At 41.5% G+C, this 16,987-nt stretch overlaps 1 protein-coding gene across 1 annotated transcript in view; it reads left to right on the top strand.

Moving 5' to 3' along the window:
* Positions 1-16,987, top strand: part of LOC133137508 (zinc finger and BTB domain-containing protein 47-like) — a 32,847-nt gene that overhangs the window by 15,180 nt on the left and 680 nt on the right. Inside the window, exons 2-5 of the mRNA XM_061255826.1 lie at positions 9,455-10,828; positions 14,374-14,521; positions 16,541-16,656; positions 16,776-16,920. Coding sequence (XP_061111810.1) covers positions 9,455-10,828; positions 14,374-14,521; positions 16,541-16,656; positions 16,776-16,920 — 1,783 coding nt within the window. The remainder of the gene's footprint in view (positions 1-9,454; positions 10,829-14,373; positions 14,522-16,540; positions 16,657-16,775; positions 16,921-16,987) is intronic.

Below are 16,987 nucleotides of genomic sequence, written 5' to 3'. Positions count from 1 at the left end.
GGCGGGCATCCCCCACACTCTGGAGGGTACAAAGTGTCTTTGTCTTTATAGTGGCCCCTCCAGCTGAGACCTCCTTTATTCCCTGAAGCCACACACATACACCTACACACACACACACCTGCACACACACACACACGCACGCACGCACGCGCGCGTACACACACACACACACACACACACACCTACATGTACACACACATACACCCACACACACCTACGCACAAACATATACACCTACACGCACACGCATACACACACATACACCTACACACACACACACACATACACCTACACATACTCACACCCACATACACTAACCATAATATGGAGGAATGGCAAGATGCCAGAAAGCAAAAAAAAAAAAAAAACATTTTATTCATCCCTTGCAGATGGAGAGTAAATGTATTTGTATGTTATTTAATCAAATTCAGTCTGCAGTCTTTGGCCAAATAGTGTGTGGAAGTGTTTGAGTTATTGTGTTTTTGCGTGATTCACTGTCACATAATGGTCTTTCTATCTAAAGCCCAAAGTAATGCTCACATATAGTTAATCTCCCAAGGAAAGATAGTCCTCTCATTGGATTTGTGCTTTTTGCTTTGCTTCCCTGGGCTATGTAATGCACTGGGATTCTGGGAAATCGTATCACGAAGCCGTACATGCTCTTGAAATATTTCTGCACCTGGCCTGAGCAAAGCAAGTTAGAATTGGTATGTACCAAATGTTCTTGCTTGTTTTTCAAAGCAATTGATAAATCAAATTAGACTGGGAACAACATGTTGCCTGGTACACTAAATAGAACCCTTTCCACTTATGATCGGCTGTAATTCATGCTCACTCAAGGCTGCATAGGTTGGTAACGTCTAGCCATAATGCCTTAAATGTGTTGTGTAACCTTGGGCTAGTAAAGTTATTTTCATTCTGTCTAAATAGCAGAGGGGAATGTCCAGTAATTAAACACAGGAGTTATTTTCTCCAGTTCAAGGTAGGCCAGTATGTTAGATTAATTCATTTTATTGTAGAGTATTTTATTTTATTGTATGTTTCCCTAGTCCTCATTTGAATGCAGGGATTAAGATTGTATTGTATTGTTCTGTTTAGTAAACTCCTGAGCCCACAGCAAGTCAAATTACACAGTCCACCCGTTTTCATGCTTTCAATTTTACAGTTTCTGCTGGAGCTCACATCCCAACTTTGTTAAGGGTTCAAATCCAGAACCTTGTGACCACAAGCTTATGCCACTACACAGCCCTATCTCCATTAATGCAGATACTTCTGGAAACCTACACGATTTTTATTATAGAGTATCTTAATGCTGGTTCTGATTTTTGCATTCATTACCTGTGCTTGCAGTTGATAAGTATTGGGAATTATAAACTGGAAGTATCTCCTCCCCAGTGGCTATGAGAACAGATTGTTGTTTGCTGTTCAGTCTCTCCAGTATTAGCTTGATGTTGACAGTGTACTTCTCATTTCAGATTCTATTTCACTACAAATTCTCCCAGAGGGGCTCAGTAAAATTGGAAGCATGTGGAATGTCTTATTTCAGTGGAAGAAAGTCTCGCTCATTATCTTTGGATTGTAAGGTCTTTGGACTTTTCATTCTCTTGCAGCAGAACCAGAGGTTTGGGGTTGTCATGTGACCTACAGGGAGGTACAGACTACATATCGCAGCCTTCCAGAGGTGTCCAAGGGGGTGCTGACCTGGATGTTGTAGTTTTCCCATACAATGGAAGGGATAATGAAGGATGCAGGGGGAAAAAAAACTTTTTGTTCACTTAAAGCACAGGCTGGGGGGCAGCTGGATTGTTGGTGTGTCTGTGTAATTTTGAGTGACACTGCAAGATATGTACGGCAATCAAAGTGTTCATGCATTGATTGGCAGTAGTACTGTTGGATTAAAATTAACAATACAAGTAATTTCCCAGTTGTTGACGTAAAACACAAGTGATACTCATGAACTGATTGCTTATATAAAAAATTATCTCTTTGGTACTTGAAAATGTAATAAAAAATTCAAAACAACCTTTTCTTGTAAAAGAATCATATTTCAAGGTTGGATCCTATTTATTTTCAAGATATTTGAACTTCAGATGTACCAATTCTGGGAACCCAAAACGTGTTTGGAACCAAACTCTAAATGTTTCATGTTTCTCCATGCAGAAGAGTCGGTCTAATACTCGGACAAGTTCAGCCATTCTTAAGAACCAGAATGTGTGTCCTCCTTGTACAATCCTTTCAGACCTATAATAAATGTATTCTCTCTGCAGGCTATGACCAAGAAGTCATTTGTCTCTTATTGATTTCATGGCTTTGGTTCTCCTCAAATCATGACCCAATCCACCTAATTCTCATGTAGCGCAGTTTGGCAAATCAACATTAACACCTCTTGCCTCAGGCATGGCTTTACTTAGCCTGCTTGCGCCTGTTTATTATGCAGTAGGGTCCGCCATACCTGGAGGTACGTTGGGGAGAGAACTCCCTCTAAGTGTCTGCTGATGTCTTTAAGATATACGAAGTGACCCGTTTGAGAGATGTCCGGGTGATGATGTGGGCGGCATCTGAAGGGAGGGAATTGGACCAATCCCACATCCATCGATTTTCTCGGACGGATGTGGCTTGGCAGGGAATCTCGTTGGATCTGTGTAGATGCCTTTTTTATTGGCGCGGGGGTACTGTGGGGAATCTTGGAATCCTTCACTTGAGCGCTTAACAGCCAACCACAGCACAGCCCTCATATCTGATGCCTCCAGTAATGTGGACAAGTGCAGCATTTTCTAATCCAGAGGTCAATAAGACTCGGAAAAATGTGACTGGCATGTTTAATCAAACTCTGCTGTTTAATGTATGGCCTTTTTTAAATTAAATTTTACAATCTTTCATGTCCCTGGCTGGAACAGGTCTGACAGCTGATCACCGGTCTGCTCAAGTTTCTCCTTTCTTGGGGTGCTGGGGTGTTTGGCAGGAGTTTTACAAGCACTTGAAATGATGTCTGGAAAATGTGCACTAGGCATTCAGCAGTTGTCTTTTACATCTACTTTGACTTTTCAGGTACCCAGGTATAATGTTTTGTTGGACATCCTGGGCAAATATCATGTCCTAAACCATTTGTATCCTATGTATACTATAAGTCTAGTTCCTTCTATTTACATTTTCTCATCCCTGCCAGGGGAATCCCATCTCAAACTTGGCTGACAGTATACAGATCTTTTATATGGAAAAGACTGTATCTGAAATTTGAATAGAAAAGAACTGCATAGAATATTTCCTGATGCATACTTACCAAGGCCTCTTATAGTTGCAAAGGCAGTTTGTCTGCATTCAGTTTTATTTGTGTGCTTTTTCTGGTAGTTCCTAAGCCTTCTTAGTGCACCGTACTCGCATTGTATCTCCCAGTTTTAAAAACTGCATGATGTGAGTGAATTTAAACCTTCAGCTGCTGCCTTGGAAAGGGAGGGAGGGGTAGAATGTTTATGTAACCAATGTTTCTGTACACTTTAACCTTATTATGTGATTCAATAAAAATTTTATTAGTAAAAAAAAAAAAAAAAACAACTTGTGGAATGTGTGAACGGCACAGCCGCTCACAGGAATGGAGATGGAGATGGAGATGAAGATGAAGATGAAGGCTGACGGGGGCTGGGTCTTAAGAGACCAGAAGAGATCCTTTGAGGTGAATCGATTGAAGCAGTCGAATGGAAAGGATGCAACGTTTGTTACTCCTTCCTTAAAAATAATAAGCAGGCCTGCAGGGAAAAATGAATATAAACGCTCCCTCTGGCCTGAGGTGTAATTCTGCATTCTGGATGTCTCAGTCAGAGGGGTTGCAGAAGGTTTGCCTCGCGCCTTAACGGGAGGAATGACAAGAAGCAAAGGAAACCTTGCCTTCTTATATGCCGTTTACCCCTTCAGCAGTCCTCAAGGCTGTGACCTCCTATCAGGAGGGGAACAGGAACCAGAAACCTCATTTTTATCAAGTCCAATCAGGAACGTGAGTTTTTCCTTGCCTGTATTGCCCTAGGCTTGCTCTTGCGGGTGTTTAGTCCAGGGTTTTTAGTAAAACTCATAATAGTTTGTGAAATGCGGTGTACAAATACGTTGTGATTTGATTTGATGACCCTCCTCTCAGATTCAGCGATTGGAAACTATGTTCCGTGTATGCCGTTATAAAGTAATTTGCGGAGAAGCAGGGCCAATATGAAGTCATGCTGATGTTCTAGCGCACAGCATCACTGCAGCTCCTGCTAACAGCTGCAGTGAATGGCTGCATGCTTCATTGGTTTTTATTAGGATGGAAAGTAATCGGACTCATGGCTTCATCATCAGACTGTACTAGCAGTTAGCATATGCTGTTTGTGTGTTGAGTATCTGAGCGTTTTTATCTTTCAGGTCCCCCAGTGAACGATTCTTCCAGCTGTACTGTGTGTTCATAGCTGTGTGCTCATAGTAGTGGTAAGATCCTTAGTCTTTACCGAAACAGTTTATTTAATAAATGTTTCATGTTTCCAGTGCTACTGCAGTTATTACTGATGAAGTTAATGATTTAGGCTGTCACTACTTTTCACATTATGGTACAATTTTCACGCTGGCAAAATAAGGGTCGTAGAACCCAACCAAGGCAATTTTTGCATTTGTGTGACACAGGCTCTTGCGTGCTCATTAACCTGTCTACAGCATCGCCGATTCAACCTTGCTTAAGAATTAAAATGGTAATCCTTCTTGTACAGTCCTTGTGTAATAAATTCATGCTCTGTGTACGGCCTGACCGAGAAGTCATTTGTCTCTTATTGATTTCAGGGCTTTGGTTTTCGTCAAATGATGACCTATTCCCCCTAATTTGTATGTAGTGCACATGGCCAAATCAACAGGAACTGAGTGCAGCAATGGATATCAGTCAGGTGTTGCCATGGCGTTGGCAAAATACTGAAAATAATCAGGTGGTTGTAATTGGATTTAGACTGTGGACATTCAGTGCTCTTCTATTGCGTCTTTTCTATTTCCTATGGGATGTGATGCAGGTGACCACAGGGAAATATTTAATGAAATATTAAGTTCCTGATACATTCACTTTAATTCTCACTGAAAATGTTTTTACCATGTTATATTGCATAATTCCATGACATTGTATAAACTGCTTCCATCAGAGAAATCCACTATAATCTGTCCCACAAGGCAGTTAGAATCTTTATGTGTCGCTTAAGAGTTCCTATGGAAACGGAAAAACATATATTCACGGGTGAGGGGCAAAGTAAACATTTTATCTGCTCTTATTTTGCTATACTTCAAGGCAGGACTATCTCCTCTCATCATGATGGGGAAGAATTGGCAAACATGGCTGAAACAGATCTAAACAGTGGACTTTCAGCTCTCCAGAGCACTTCACACAAATGAGAAGATTACGGAGTTTGTCTCTTTTGTGAGAATTGCTTTTTCACTGAGCCCTTTTTGAAATGGCGTCTTTCATTAAGCTTGTGCCAGTTTTCTGCCCTCCTGGAGTAAATGATGTGTCCGTTGATTTTCTGTTCCCTTCCAATCAATGTCCGTTCACTCTGCGACACTCATTCCTCGCTCTCATTTGATGTCAATCACGTTGACTCCCCGCCCTATGAAAATTCCCTCCGAAAGATTTGTTTTGCTAATGTACACGTCATATTGTGAAAGCTAGCGCTGCTCTAACTTCTGTTTCTCTGTGACGAAGGGAATCATAAGTTAAGGTTTTATGGGAAATATAACTGATAAATTATGTTTCTGTGAATGGTCAGGAAACCTGTCGGTGGATATAGCAATGGTTGGTTACATCAGGTCAGGTTGCTAGGTGATTAGGCATAGTACTTTGTTGATGTATTCTAAAACATCTCATTAGGTGGAGAGATAAACCCTTGTGTTCCAGCCAGCTGCAGCCTTATCTCTTGTCTTCCTGCGACAGGCCTGTTGGGGAGATCGCCCAAGGTCCTCTTAATGGGCACTGGAAGGGTCGGAGCAGAAAGGACATTGACATGGAAGTAGAAAACAAATAACCCAATAAGCACAATAACAAGAGGTAGCACTCCAGCTAGACTGTCCAGCTAGAATGCCCTTGCATTGACTTGAACCAGTTCAATAACCAGCTTCACAATGCATTCTGGGCACTGGAGTCAGAACAAAGTTATAAATTCCCATAATGCTTATCAAGAAGTGTTGCCACATTTCTCTATGAAAAGTAGAGAACATCGGTTTGCATTTCAATATGCAGAACATCGTAAAATGACTCTCTCGGGTTGCATGCAGTTGTACAATTACTCAGCCAACCAATGGGAGGGTTCTGTCCGATATTATTATACTTTCATCGACTCCCAAAGGTTGATCAGTTCCCTGAGGACTGCAGTCAAAAGCCTTCCTCCCACTCCTCTCTGGCCATTCTATATTGGGATGGAAATGTGGTCCGGCCCATGTTGGGTGCCAAATTTATAAAAAAAGATGTGGCACCAAAATCCTGATCCATTGTATTGATTTCAAAAAGAGGTGGTGTTATGCAATGGACAGTGTGCAAAGACATTGGTATTCTGGTGCAGAACTTTCAGAGACATTAATTAAAGGGAATGGAAGAACACTTTTAAAAACACACTGTAAATTGCTCCCCAGTGCCAAGTGTTTCAGAAACACTTTAAGTGCACTGCATTAATGGGGATGTGTGACCAAGGTTTGTTTGTGCTTTAGCAACTGAAAGCCAAGTGTTTAAATAAAACTGACCTACAGTTATGGGGGTTTTAGTGTCTAATAAATCATTCAATAAATAGTATGAATCTTACACAAATAAAATGAGATTTACAAATATTTTCCATTAACAAAATAATTTGTTCACAAGGTTTTTTTTTGTGCTTACAAGCCAATCTCTCACAGTGTTTTACAACACTTTTCCTGAAATATTAACCAATGTATGGTCATTTGACAATGACCCTGCATGCTTTTACACATCACCTGGCATGTGTGGAATCACTTGCATTCATTTGTGGATTTTTGAGACATTCCTCACAGCAAGATGTGTGATTGATTGGTCTGAGAAATGTGGAAGGTAGTGAAAGATTGTATTGAAGTCTGCTGGGCTGGAGTAGACCCTGTTTGTGGATTCATTTAAACTTCTTTTCCCATATACTGGTAAAAATCTGTGGGGGAGGGTTATCTTTGTGAGTGGCAAAACATATTTGTGAACCATTTATTTTGTTTGTAAGATTAATAAAAAAATTGAATCTTACTTTATTTGTGTAAGATACATTTTTTTAATGTAATGGTTTATGACAACAATTACTCCATACACAGTACTTTATACTATAATGAAATACATGTGCGTATCAACTTTAGATGCCTTTGATATTTGGATTCTGATATTTTAATAATTCATAGTTGCTGGCATTCTTTTGAAATGTGGATTTCAGTGTTACTCTCGTGATTGGCATTTACCTGACTCATTTGATCAAGGCCTTGTGGAAGTTTTTCCAGTGGTATTCAGTTTTTAGTTGGTGTAAATGTAGTTTCATTCTATATTGAAGTAAATGTGTGATTTGTATCTCTCCTCTGTCAGAGATAATTCAAATCGGAGCTGGGAGCTGGATTGCATTTTTCCCAGATGTGTTCGCATAAGCCAAAAGTGCATGCCCCCAAAAACTGACAAAAATATATTGGTTGTTACAGTTCTTTTTAATTACATTTTCTTTTCCCAGCTGGGACATTGGACCAATTACATGATGTATTCCTGTTTAGAAAAATCATATTTAAAGAGCACATGCACCCAGTGACGGATAAATAAGTGTTCTGGAGCTGTACTGTAGAACTCTGTGATTTTTGGCTTGGAGTCCTGGCTAGTGATCTGTGGAAAAATATGTCAGTCCCCCACCCCAGGGAGAATTCAGCTCCTCAGAGGAGGAACTGCAGTGGGGGTGGGATGGAGAGTTTGCAGCGCTGAATGACTGCTGAACCTAGGAGAACATATGTTACAGCGTTATTGATTTGTTGCTTGGAATCAGGTTTGTCCTTTTTTTGTTTGTTTACTTTTTTTAATGGTTTAATCTTCTTATTGTGGCAACACGGCTTGATTTCCCAAAGGAAGAATCCCCTCATGATAGTTTCCCTTTTGAAATAGTCCTGTCTAGTTTTAATGCTGACAAAACTGATTCGCAACAAGAAGCATTGCTGTTGGTATTTTGTGTGGGCTACAACACGAGACTGCCTCGGATCTGTGGGCATTGGGGACCTGGTGATGCATCTCAGTCCAAACAAATAAAATGGATATTTAGGAGTTCATTAATTCATTGGCAGAGCAATGAAACAAATAAAATACCAGTCATGAATATCATGTTACATCTTGTACAAACTGAACAATGTCCAGTAATACCCTTATAGATCCCTAACTCAATAGTTAAGGACAACATATTGTTGCATTTAGAACGCTGGCCTTCTTGCTCTCTAAAACACCTGTAATGTTATTGATGTACAGTACACATCGCTACCCCGAATCAATATTTTCTGTAACATTGTATAAACGATGAACGCCTCCCTTTCTTCTTCATTCACACAGCTTGCTCGGTTAATTCAGGCAACAGCTGAACACGCTGAATTGTTTCTCAAGAAAACGGTGAACATTTGCTTTTAATTGTGATTCAAAGTCGAGGACAGATGTTGAAGATCCAAGTATGCAATATGTCATCCCTATTCCTATGATTATCCAGTGTTCCCTTGCAGCAAACACAACGCCAATTTCAAGATCCTTACTGTGTATACTTTCCAGTACATTCTGTTTCACGCTGGCCTCTGCTTATTGCCCACCACTGGTCTTTGTTCCAGGTTTGTGCGTCTTAGAATCTGCAGTATTGTGTCAGAAAATGGCTTGTATGATCGGCTTCATCAAGTTTCAAAAAGACTTTCACTAGTTTTTATGTTAATACTCTTATTTTCTGGCAGGCCATGCATTATAATTTGCATGGAATTGGAATATGGTTCTGTTCAGATTGACTGACTGTAAGTTTCTCTGTTCATCCCATAAAAGAAGAAGCACAAAGGCTCCTTTTATGAATAACTGGCACCCTGGGTGCCACAGAGTTTCAATTACAGTATCTTTCCAATTACTCAGAAAATCCATTAAATGAAAACATCCTCTTGATGAATTCTTTGTAAATTAATTTAGACTTTGAATTAGATGAAAGCGGCTGTTTTATATTTTTTACAACTATATAGCCCTCGTGAATTGGTCCCCCTATTTTGATATTTCATGAGAAACTTTATTCAGCTGTGTACCCCGCTTTCATATTAAGACCGCTATGCTTAATCAAGTTTACATTTGGGTTTCACATTGATGACTGTTTCCCCCATATCTGTTGTCATAGGAAAGTGTTAAGTACCTTCAGACTCATGAAATGGGGTCTCTCTTGTTTTTTAATTAATTAAAAAACCGTTTCACAACTGATTCCCCTCCTTTCTCCTGCAGCTGATAGTGGAGAAGACGGCAGACTACCCTTGCACAGAGTTCTCGCTGGTGGAGGATGTTTCTCTCCACTTTACGTGTTTGATGGACAGACTCAACGAGCAGCGCTTGTTTCAGCCTGCGCTTTGCGACGTGGATATCGTGTTAGTGCGCCAGAAGAACACCTTCCAGGCCCACAAGGGGGTGCTAGCGGCCTGTAGCCAGTTCTTCCACTCCCTCTTCACCCAGAACAAGCAGCTCCAGCGCGTGGAGCTGTCGCTGGAGGCCCTCACCGCTCAGGGCCTTCAGCAGATCCTCAACTTCATCTACACCTCCAAGCTGCTGGTCAACGCCCGCAGCGTGCAGGAGGTGCTGAAGGCCGCCTCCGTGCTCCAGATGAGCGACATCGTCGCCTCCTGCCAGGAGCTCATCAGGAACCGCTCCCTGGGCCTCGCCCTGGACCCCGCCCCCACGCAGGACGGACGGGGCGGCGCGGTCTCCGCCCAGTTTTACAGGGAGGTGAAGCAGGAGGTGGACCCAGCCCACGCCAAGATCTACGCCCGCGAGGGCAGCGGCCCTTACGCTGTGCGGGTGGAGGACGGGACGGAGAAGCCCCATCCCAGCGCGCAGATAAAGCAGTACTTTAAGAAGGAGGAGGGAGGGCAGAGCGGGGCCGGCAGCCTGTGCAAGATGGAGGGCAAAGCTGGGGAGTTGGAGAACTCGGACGGCCGGGCCTTCAACCGGGAGCAGATAATCGTGGAGGTGAACCTGAACAACCAGACGCTGAACGTGTCGAAGGGCAGTGAGGGGAAGCCCTCCTCCGCAGAGGCCGCAGGCTTGCTGGGCGGCAGGTGCGGAGAGGAGCCGGACGAAGAGGAGGAAGGAGGAGGCGAGGAGGAGGAAGACGAAGAGGAGGAGGAGAACGAAGAGGATGATGAAGACGCAGATGTGGGGGAGGAGGAGGAGGACCTGAGTGAGGAGGAAGAGCTAGACAACATCAGCGAGGAGGATGAAGAGGAGGTGCTGCACGTGGAGAACCACGACCTTCCCGAGTTGAAGACGCTGGAACGGACTCGCCGGCAGACTAGGGCCTCCGGGGGCGCCATGGCGACAATCTCCGTGCACCAGGCACTGGGCGCGGTCACCAGGGCCAACAAGGGCCGGGGCCGGCACAAGAAGAAGAGGCCGGAGGGCGCGGGGCAGAAGGTGAAGCTGGAGGAGAAGCAGACCTTCCCCTGCATGAAGTGCCCACGCGTCTTCAACAACCGCTGGTACCTGGAGAAGCACATGAACGTCACCCACAACCGCATGCAGATCTGCGACAAGTGCGGCAAGCGCTTCCTGCTGGAGAGCGAGCTGCTTCTGCACCACCAGACCAACTGTGAGAAGAGCATCCAGGTAAGGCCTGGAGGAGCGGCCAGGGGGTCCTGTGCAGGATGGAGGGCTAAGATGAACATAGTTAATGGTTAAAATAATTGTGAATTTGAGTTTCACCAAATTGTAATTGGAACTGAGGTGGGGTGAGTGGGAAGTGGGATTTATCCTAAACACTGGAAGGTAGCTAAGATTATTCTAATACCTGAGGATGCCAAAGCCTTCTTTAAATGCCTTGAACAGTATACCTATTATCATTGCAATTTGGAATTATTGTATTTGGACAGTGGTACAATTTCTGTTCTTTTGACTCTGTACTCCAGCACATTATACTTGAAATGAAACGATGTAGATTAGGTTCAAATGCACCTTTAATTTCAGGGTATTTACCTGCATATCAGGTGATCCGTGTATGTATTAGGGGACCAAAAGTAATTGGATAGTTGGCATCTCAGCTGTGTCTCATTAGTCAGGTGTTTTTAAACATTTCCTTAATCCAGGTCTGGTTTAAGAAACCATTCAGTATCTTTTCTTGATTAATTTGTGAAGTATCCCATTCCCTAATTTAGAATATTTAGAATTTTATTTAGAACATTCACAAATTATCAACTTTTGCAGTAATCAAAGCTACAATTTTTTACATTTAATTTAATCTCCATTTTTTTCCAATCTAAAAACTAACTTTTGAGTTACAAGGAGTTTCAAGTTCCCAAATTATTATGCTGTAGCATTTTGTGGATGAAATGGCCCGAAAATTAAAATAATATATCTTTTTTGATTTCTCATGGTGTACTGCAAGGGATTTATCCCTTATCTGTTCAGACTGGCATTTATGACAATTTCTCACAAAATGACTTTCCAAAGTAGTGGTTTTGAATGGATTATAATAATGATTGCTGTGTGTTGTACCGTACCGTATGTTCTGTAGTCCATTCTGTCTGTCAGAGGGCAGGAGTCATACTACTCACCAGACAAGCTCTCTTTATCCATTTGTACATTTCTATTTTGGGAATTCACCTCAAGTGTCAAAGTCGCAAGGCTGATCTGGAAGTGATGAGCCATCCTCATATTAATCACCTTGACATTTGGGATGCTTTTTCTAATATTATAATCTAAGTGTTCCTGAAAGTTTGGGGGCAGTGCTTCATCTATGCAGACACCTTTTCACATAATCCTAAATACAATGTAAGACAAATAAGAGCACTTGGGTATTCACTTCTTGCTCACTTCTGATTGGCAGCCCACTGAATAACCACATGATTGGTTAAAATGTAAATGTCCTCTTGAATTTGCAATAAACTTGGTCTCCAAATGATCAATACCAAATCCTGCTTTAGTGTGTATTAGCGAGTGTAAGAACTGTATTGCTTTCAGGATGAACCAAAAAATAATAATAATAATTGAAAATTGTTCATATGGTTTTTTTAAATGTATATTATAACTATTTTAATAGATCATTTGATTGCACTGTTTTTGATTGACAATTTGAGGACTTTGACCATTGATTAGCCATTAAGTATCCACCTGCATATGGGCAATGGGGAATCTGATTAAATCAACATTGCCCTCCGGTGTGAATTCTGCATAATTAAACTGTTATAATAAGGATAAGATTTGCAACACAAATCCGCTTAATGCTGAGTGAAAAATGAAATCCTGCTGAAATGGTTATATTGTGGCTTTAAAGCGCCATGTTGCTTGGAACAGCTGGAAGTCTAAAATAGACTAAATTAAGGCTGGCAAGAGTAGCTTTTTCCCTTTTATCTCGTTCTAGCATCCAGGCTCTTCCTGTGAAAATGGTACTAATTAGTCTCAGCGAGATGCACAGTATCAAATTACAAAGCATTCAAGGATCCCTGCACGTCTCTTATTGTTCATTTGGTTCCACTCTGCAATGAAGAACATGCCAAGAGAAAGTGGCTCGGGCGTTCCTCTGGTAGAGGTCTGAGGTCCGTTCCTGGTTATAACAGAGCGCAGAGACATGAGAAGTTGCGTCATAGCTGGCGCGGTGGGGGCGTTTGTGTTGAGCATCTTGTGTGAATACGAGCGGCCATATGCCGGAGCTGTGGGCGGTTATGAGCTTATTGTTTTAAGGGTGGCAGCTCAGTACTGGCCAGCACCTGCTGAGTTTGTTTTTCTGCATGACAGTCCTGAAATATTTCCCTTTAAGCTTTAAGACGGTTTCTGGGCAGAGCGAATCCACAGGGGATAGAAATAGGTTTTTATTTTCCATCTCAATAACACACCGTATTGTATATGATCTACAGGTTTGCAGTTCACCTCATGAACTGTATTTCTAAACGTAGATTCCAAAATCCTGGCAAGATATGGTCCCACTATGCATAAGAAATATTAATGTTGTCATAATGGAAAAATAGGAATCGTAGGTCACAGGAGAGGAATCTAATTGACAAAGTGCTTGACTTGCTGATTTACAATAAGGCAGCCGTCGTAATGAAATCCTAAAGATTGCTCTATTTTACTGCTGGCTGACTGCATAATTACAATAATCATCATCATAATTATATGATAACCTCCCCATGGTCAAGATGAATTGTGGTCTCCAGATATTTGTGCAAATCTCGCAGAAACATCTGTGTGTCACTGGATCGTCTCCCGCACAGATGTGTTCCAGGTTTTGTCTTGTGTTACTGCTTAATGGACACTGACATGGTTATGCTTTGGAAAACATGCATGTCTATGCCGAGACATTTCAAGACAAGCTGGAAGACTTTCCAGGACATTGTACACAACACTTAGCCATCTCGCCTGTCTCTCATGGAGGCCGAACAAATTGGTTGCATAATAAATGTATTTATGTCATATAACCAGCACTGCTTTACTGCCATAAACAGGCTTAGCCAGAGACTGGTTAACCAGATTTTTATTTTTATTTTTATTTTTATTTTTTAAATCCTCTGGCAACCATTCCAAGACCACAAGTCTTGCAAATGTGAACTGAAAAGAAGTTGTTTCTATCTGCTGTAACAGTTTGGTGATGCATCTGTGTGGGCTTAAGGTTAACTTTAAAATTGAATATGTTGTTTACCTTACAGTTTGGCAGTTTCACAGTGGAGAAGTCTGACATTTTCTTCAACACACATTTCATTTTCTGCTGTCACCATATGATACAACTGACTCGATGTACTGCATAATGCATGACTGATGAATGAGCATTTGATTTATACTCCTTGCAACAGTCTGAGGCTTTTTTCCATTTCCCATGTCTGCTTTGAAACAAAATTCAAGGGGCCTGTCAAAAATGTAAGGCAATTTTTTAAAGTAAATGTTTATATTCCATTTTTAGTTAAAACGTCATGTTTTCCACTTCGCTTAAATGGTTACTGCTTCAGTATGGTCTATAGTATAGTATGGATACTACTATTAGGTAGTTTAAACTCCTGTTAGTGCCCTAACAGGTATTATGAATATCTTTTGAGGCACTGGAATACCTTTTTTTTTATTTATTAAAATGCAAGGTGAGGTTAGCGTCCCACACTCATTTTAATTCAGGTGTTCACCGTGAATTTGGCTTCAGCCTCTGTCATATGCTCTCTGGTCACTTTCAGTGTGTTACCTGCGGGAAGGCCTTTAAAAAGCTGTGGTCTCTCCATGAGCATAACAAGATCGTCCATGGCTACGCCGAGAAAAAGTTCTCCTGTGAGATCTGTGAGAAGAAGTTCTACACCATGGCCCATGTCAGAAAGCACATGGTTGGTGAGTACGATCCGTCATAACCTTTTATGTGGGTGCTGTATGATACACGACTGCATCCTGCTTTTTGATTGGTTTGGCACAGGTTCGGCCAAAATAAATGGTAATATTAATAAACTAAATGAAATGTTATTTTATTAATTATTTTATTAATTTGTGAGAATGGCAGTGTCTCAAGTTAATTGATAAGATTTCACGGCACGCTGTATTATTTTGTCCAAAACCTTCAAGAACTATTCTTAGCATGTCATAACCTGTTCATAAACCATTCCAAAACAAATTCTGTGCTTGAAGAAGGTTGACACAAGTGCATTCAGTTTTAAGTGCTGAGGCCTGTCTCAGGGCTTTAATGAGTGATGCTGAGGGGAACCGGCAGCTGTTGGCCTAGCCGTCACTCAGACACAAACCTAGTCTAGCATTCCAGGGGCCAGAAGTGTAGGGCGGTGTCCAGAATGATGCGCTTCTAGCCATGAGCTGTTTGGTTTTGACCCATACTTTGGCCTTGCCATCACACCCACTGCAGATAAGTATTCAAAAAGCAGCTTATGTTGTTTCTGTGAGAAATTTAAATTTAAATAAATGGATCAGCCAATTATTTATCAACTGGCATCTTTTTTTACTTAGCGAGTGCTAACGGGATATCCAGCTAAGCACTTTCCTAAAGTTTAATTTGGAAAGCCCTGCTGAATATATGCAGATATGCCAGTGTTAAAGCCTCTATGATACGTGGCCCATGCTAAATGTGAACTGCAGGGCAAAATATTGATAATTATTTTGGGACAGTGAAGCCAATCATTTCTGGGAGTGTTTGTGTCACCTGTTAGAGAACTGTCTGACAAACAAATTATGATGATAATCCTCAATAGCATTCAAGATTCACATTTTATTCTGAGATACAGAAAACACTCCTGTTTTCTACTTTGAACCCCGCGATACACCTGCAATCCTCCAAGCCCACCTCAATAGATAACCCAGTCTGCAGTGACTCACACATTAATATGCTAATTAAATACCTTCACCCTCCAAGGAGACGATTGCCTTCGGCCACAGATGGGTTTATTCCCCACCGACCAATATATTATGTCTGTCCTTGTCTGACCTGAGGATATTAATGTGCCTCTTTACTTTAATGTGAAACTGAAATGCATTGTCAGTCGCATTTGAGTGTTGCTAAGGCTTCATCATATCCCAACACTGGGCACAACTTCATGACCTATAAGTGCATGTCCTTATTATGCGTTTATATTCTTATTTATTATTTATGTTAAGCTATTAATATTGTCGTGTGCATGAGAAAAATTTAATTGGCTTTAAGAAATGACAATTACCCTTGTAAAGAACGTGAGGTTCTATTGCTGTCTGACGTGCTCTAGGCTATATGGAAATATCTCAGGATGTTATTTTTGTAAAGCACTAACTAAACTAAATAAGAAAACATTGCATTGTTTTTGTTTCTCATCTACGTAGTTTTTGTTTTTCTAGAAAATGCTTCCAACACATACAAAGATTTCACATCTTTGTATTTGTTTGTAGTGTTGCCTGGCAACAGTGACAGTTGTTGGAACTGTATTTGCCACAGGTCTGAATTGAAAAGAAAGCATTGGTATTTGTTATCGTTTTTAATGCAGTGTTAAACTGCTACTTAAAATAAGTTGTATGCAGGCAATATCGCATTCAAGGTTGTTTGTTATGGTGTAGGGAACTAAATCAGCATGGGTGTGCTGGTTGACAGTAGGCCAGCTATGCTTCCTGTCTCCTGCCTTTGACCGCAGCACGCCTGTGCTGATAATCACCTTGACATTCTCCTTATCCTAGTATTGCTTAGTCATACACAGAATCATGAAAACCTGAAGTCCATTGTATTAATGATTGATAGCAACTTTAGAAGAAATGAAGAATGGAGCTTAACTCAGTGACTTCGATAAAGCAAGCACAAATCCATCCTCTGAATATCGATCTTCAGCTCCAGCTCTGCTAACGTTCGATGTCTGAAGCTTAAGTGTCCTCTCCTGTCTGTCCTAGCTCACACCAAGGACATGCCGTTCACATGCGAGACGTGCGGCAAGTCCTTCAAGCGTAGCATGTCCCTCAAGGTGCATTCCCTGCAGCACTCCGGGGAGAAACCATTCAAGTGCGAGGTCAGATATGATATCATGTGTAAACATCGCTATGTATACATACTGAAATCCATACATGTGGTAAATGCATACATGCCCATCTACATGCACACATATAGATAGTACCTTCTTTGTTCCAGAACTGCAGTGAACGCTTCCAGTATAAATACCAGCTGCGTTCCCACATGAGCATCCATATTGGACACAAGCAGTTCATGTGCCAGTGGTGCGGCAAGGACTTCAACATGAAGCAGTACTTCGATGAGCACATGAAGACTCACACTGGTAAGACCGTGTAGTCTACTGCCACTCTGGAGCTGAGCTGTGGTGTTTACTCCCTGTCCGGAGGGTT

Source organism: Conger conger, chromosome 9, assembly GCF_963514075.1.
Source record: "Conger conger chromosome 9, fConCon1.1, whole genome shotgun sequence".
NCBI classification, from domain to species: domain Eukaryota; kingdom Metazoa; phylum Chordata; class Actinopteri; order Anguilliformes; family Congridae; genus Conger; species Conger conger.
This window is presented reverse-complemented; position numbering and strand designations above follow the sequence as displayed.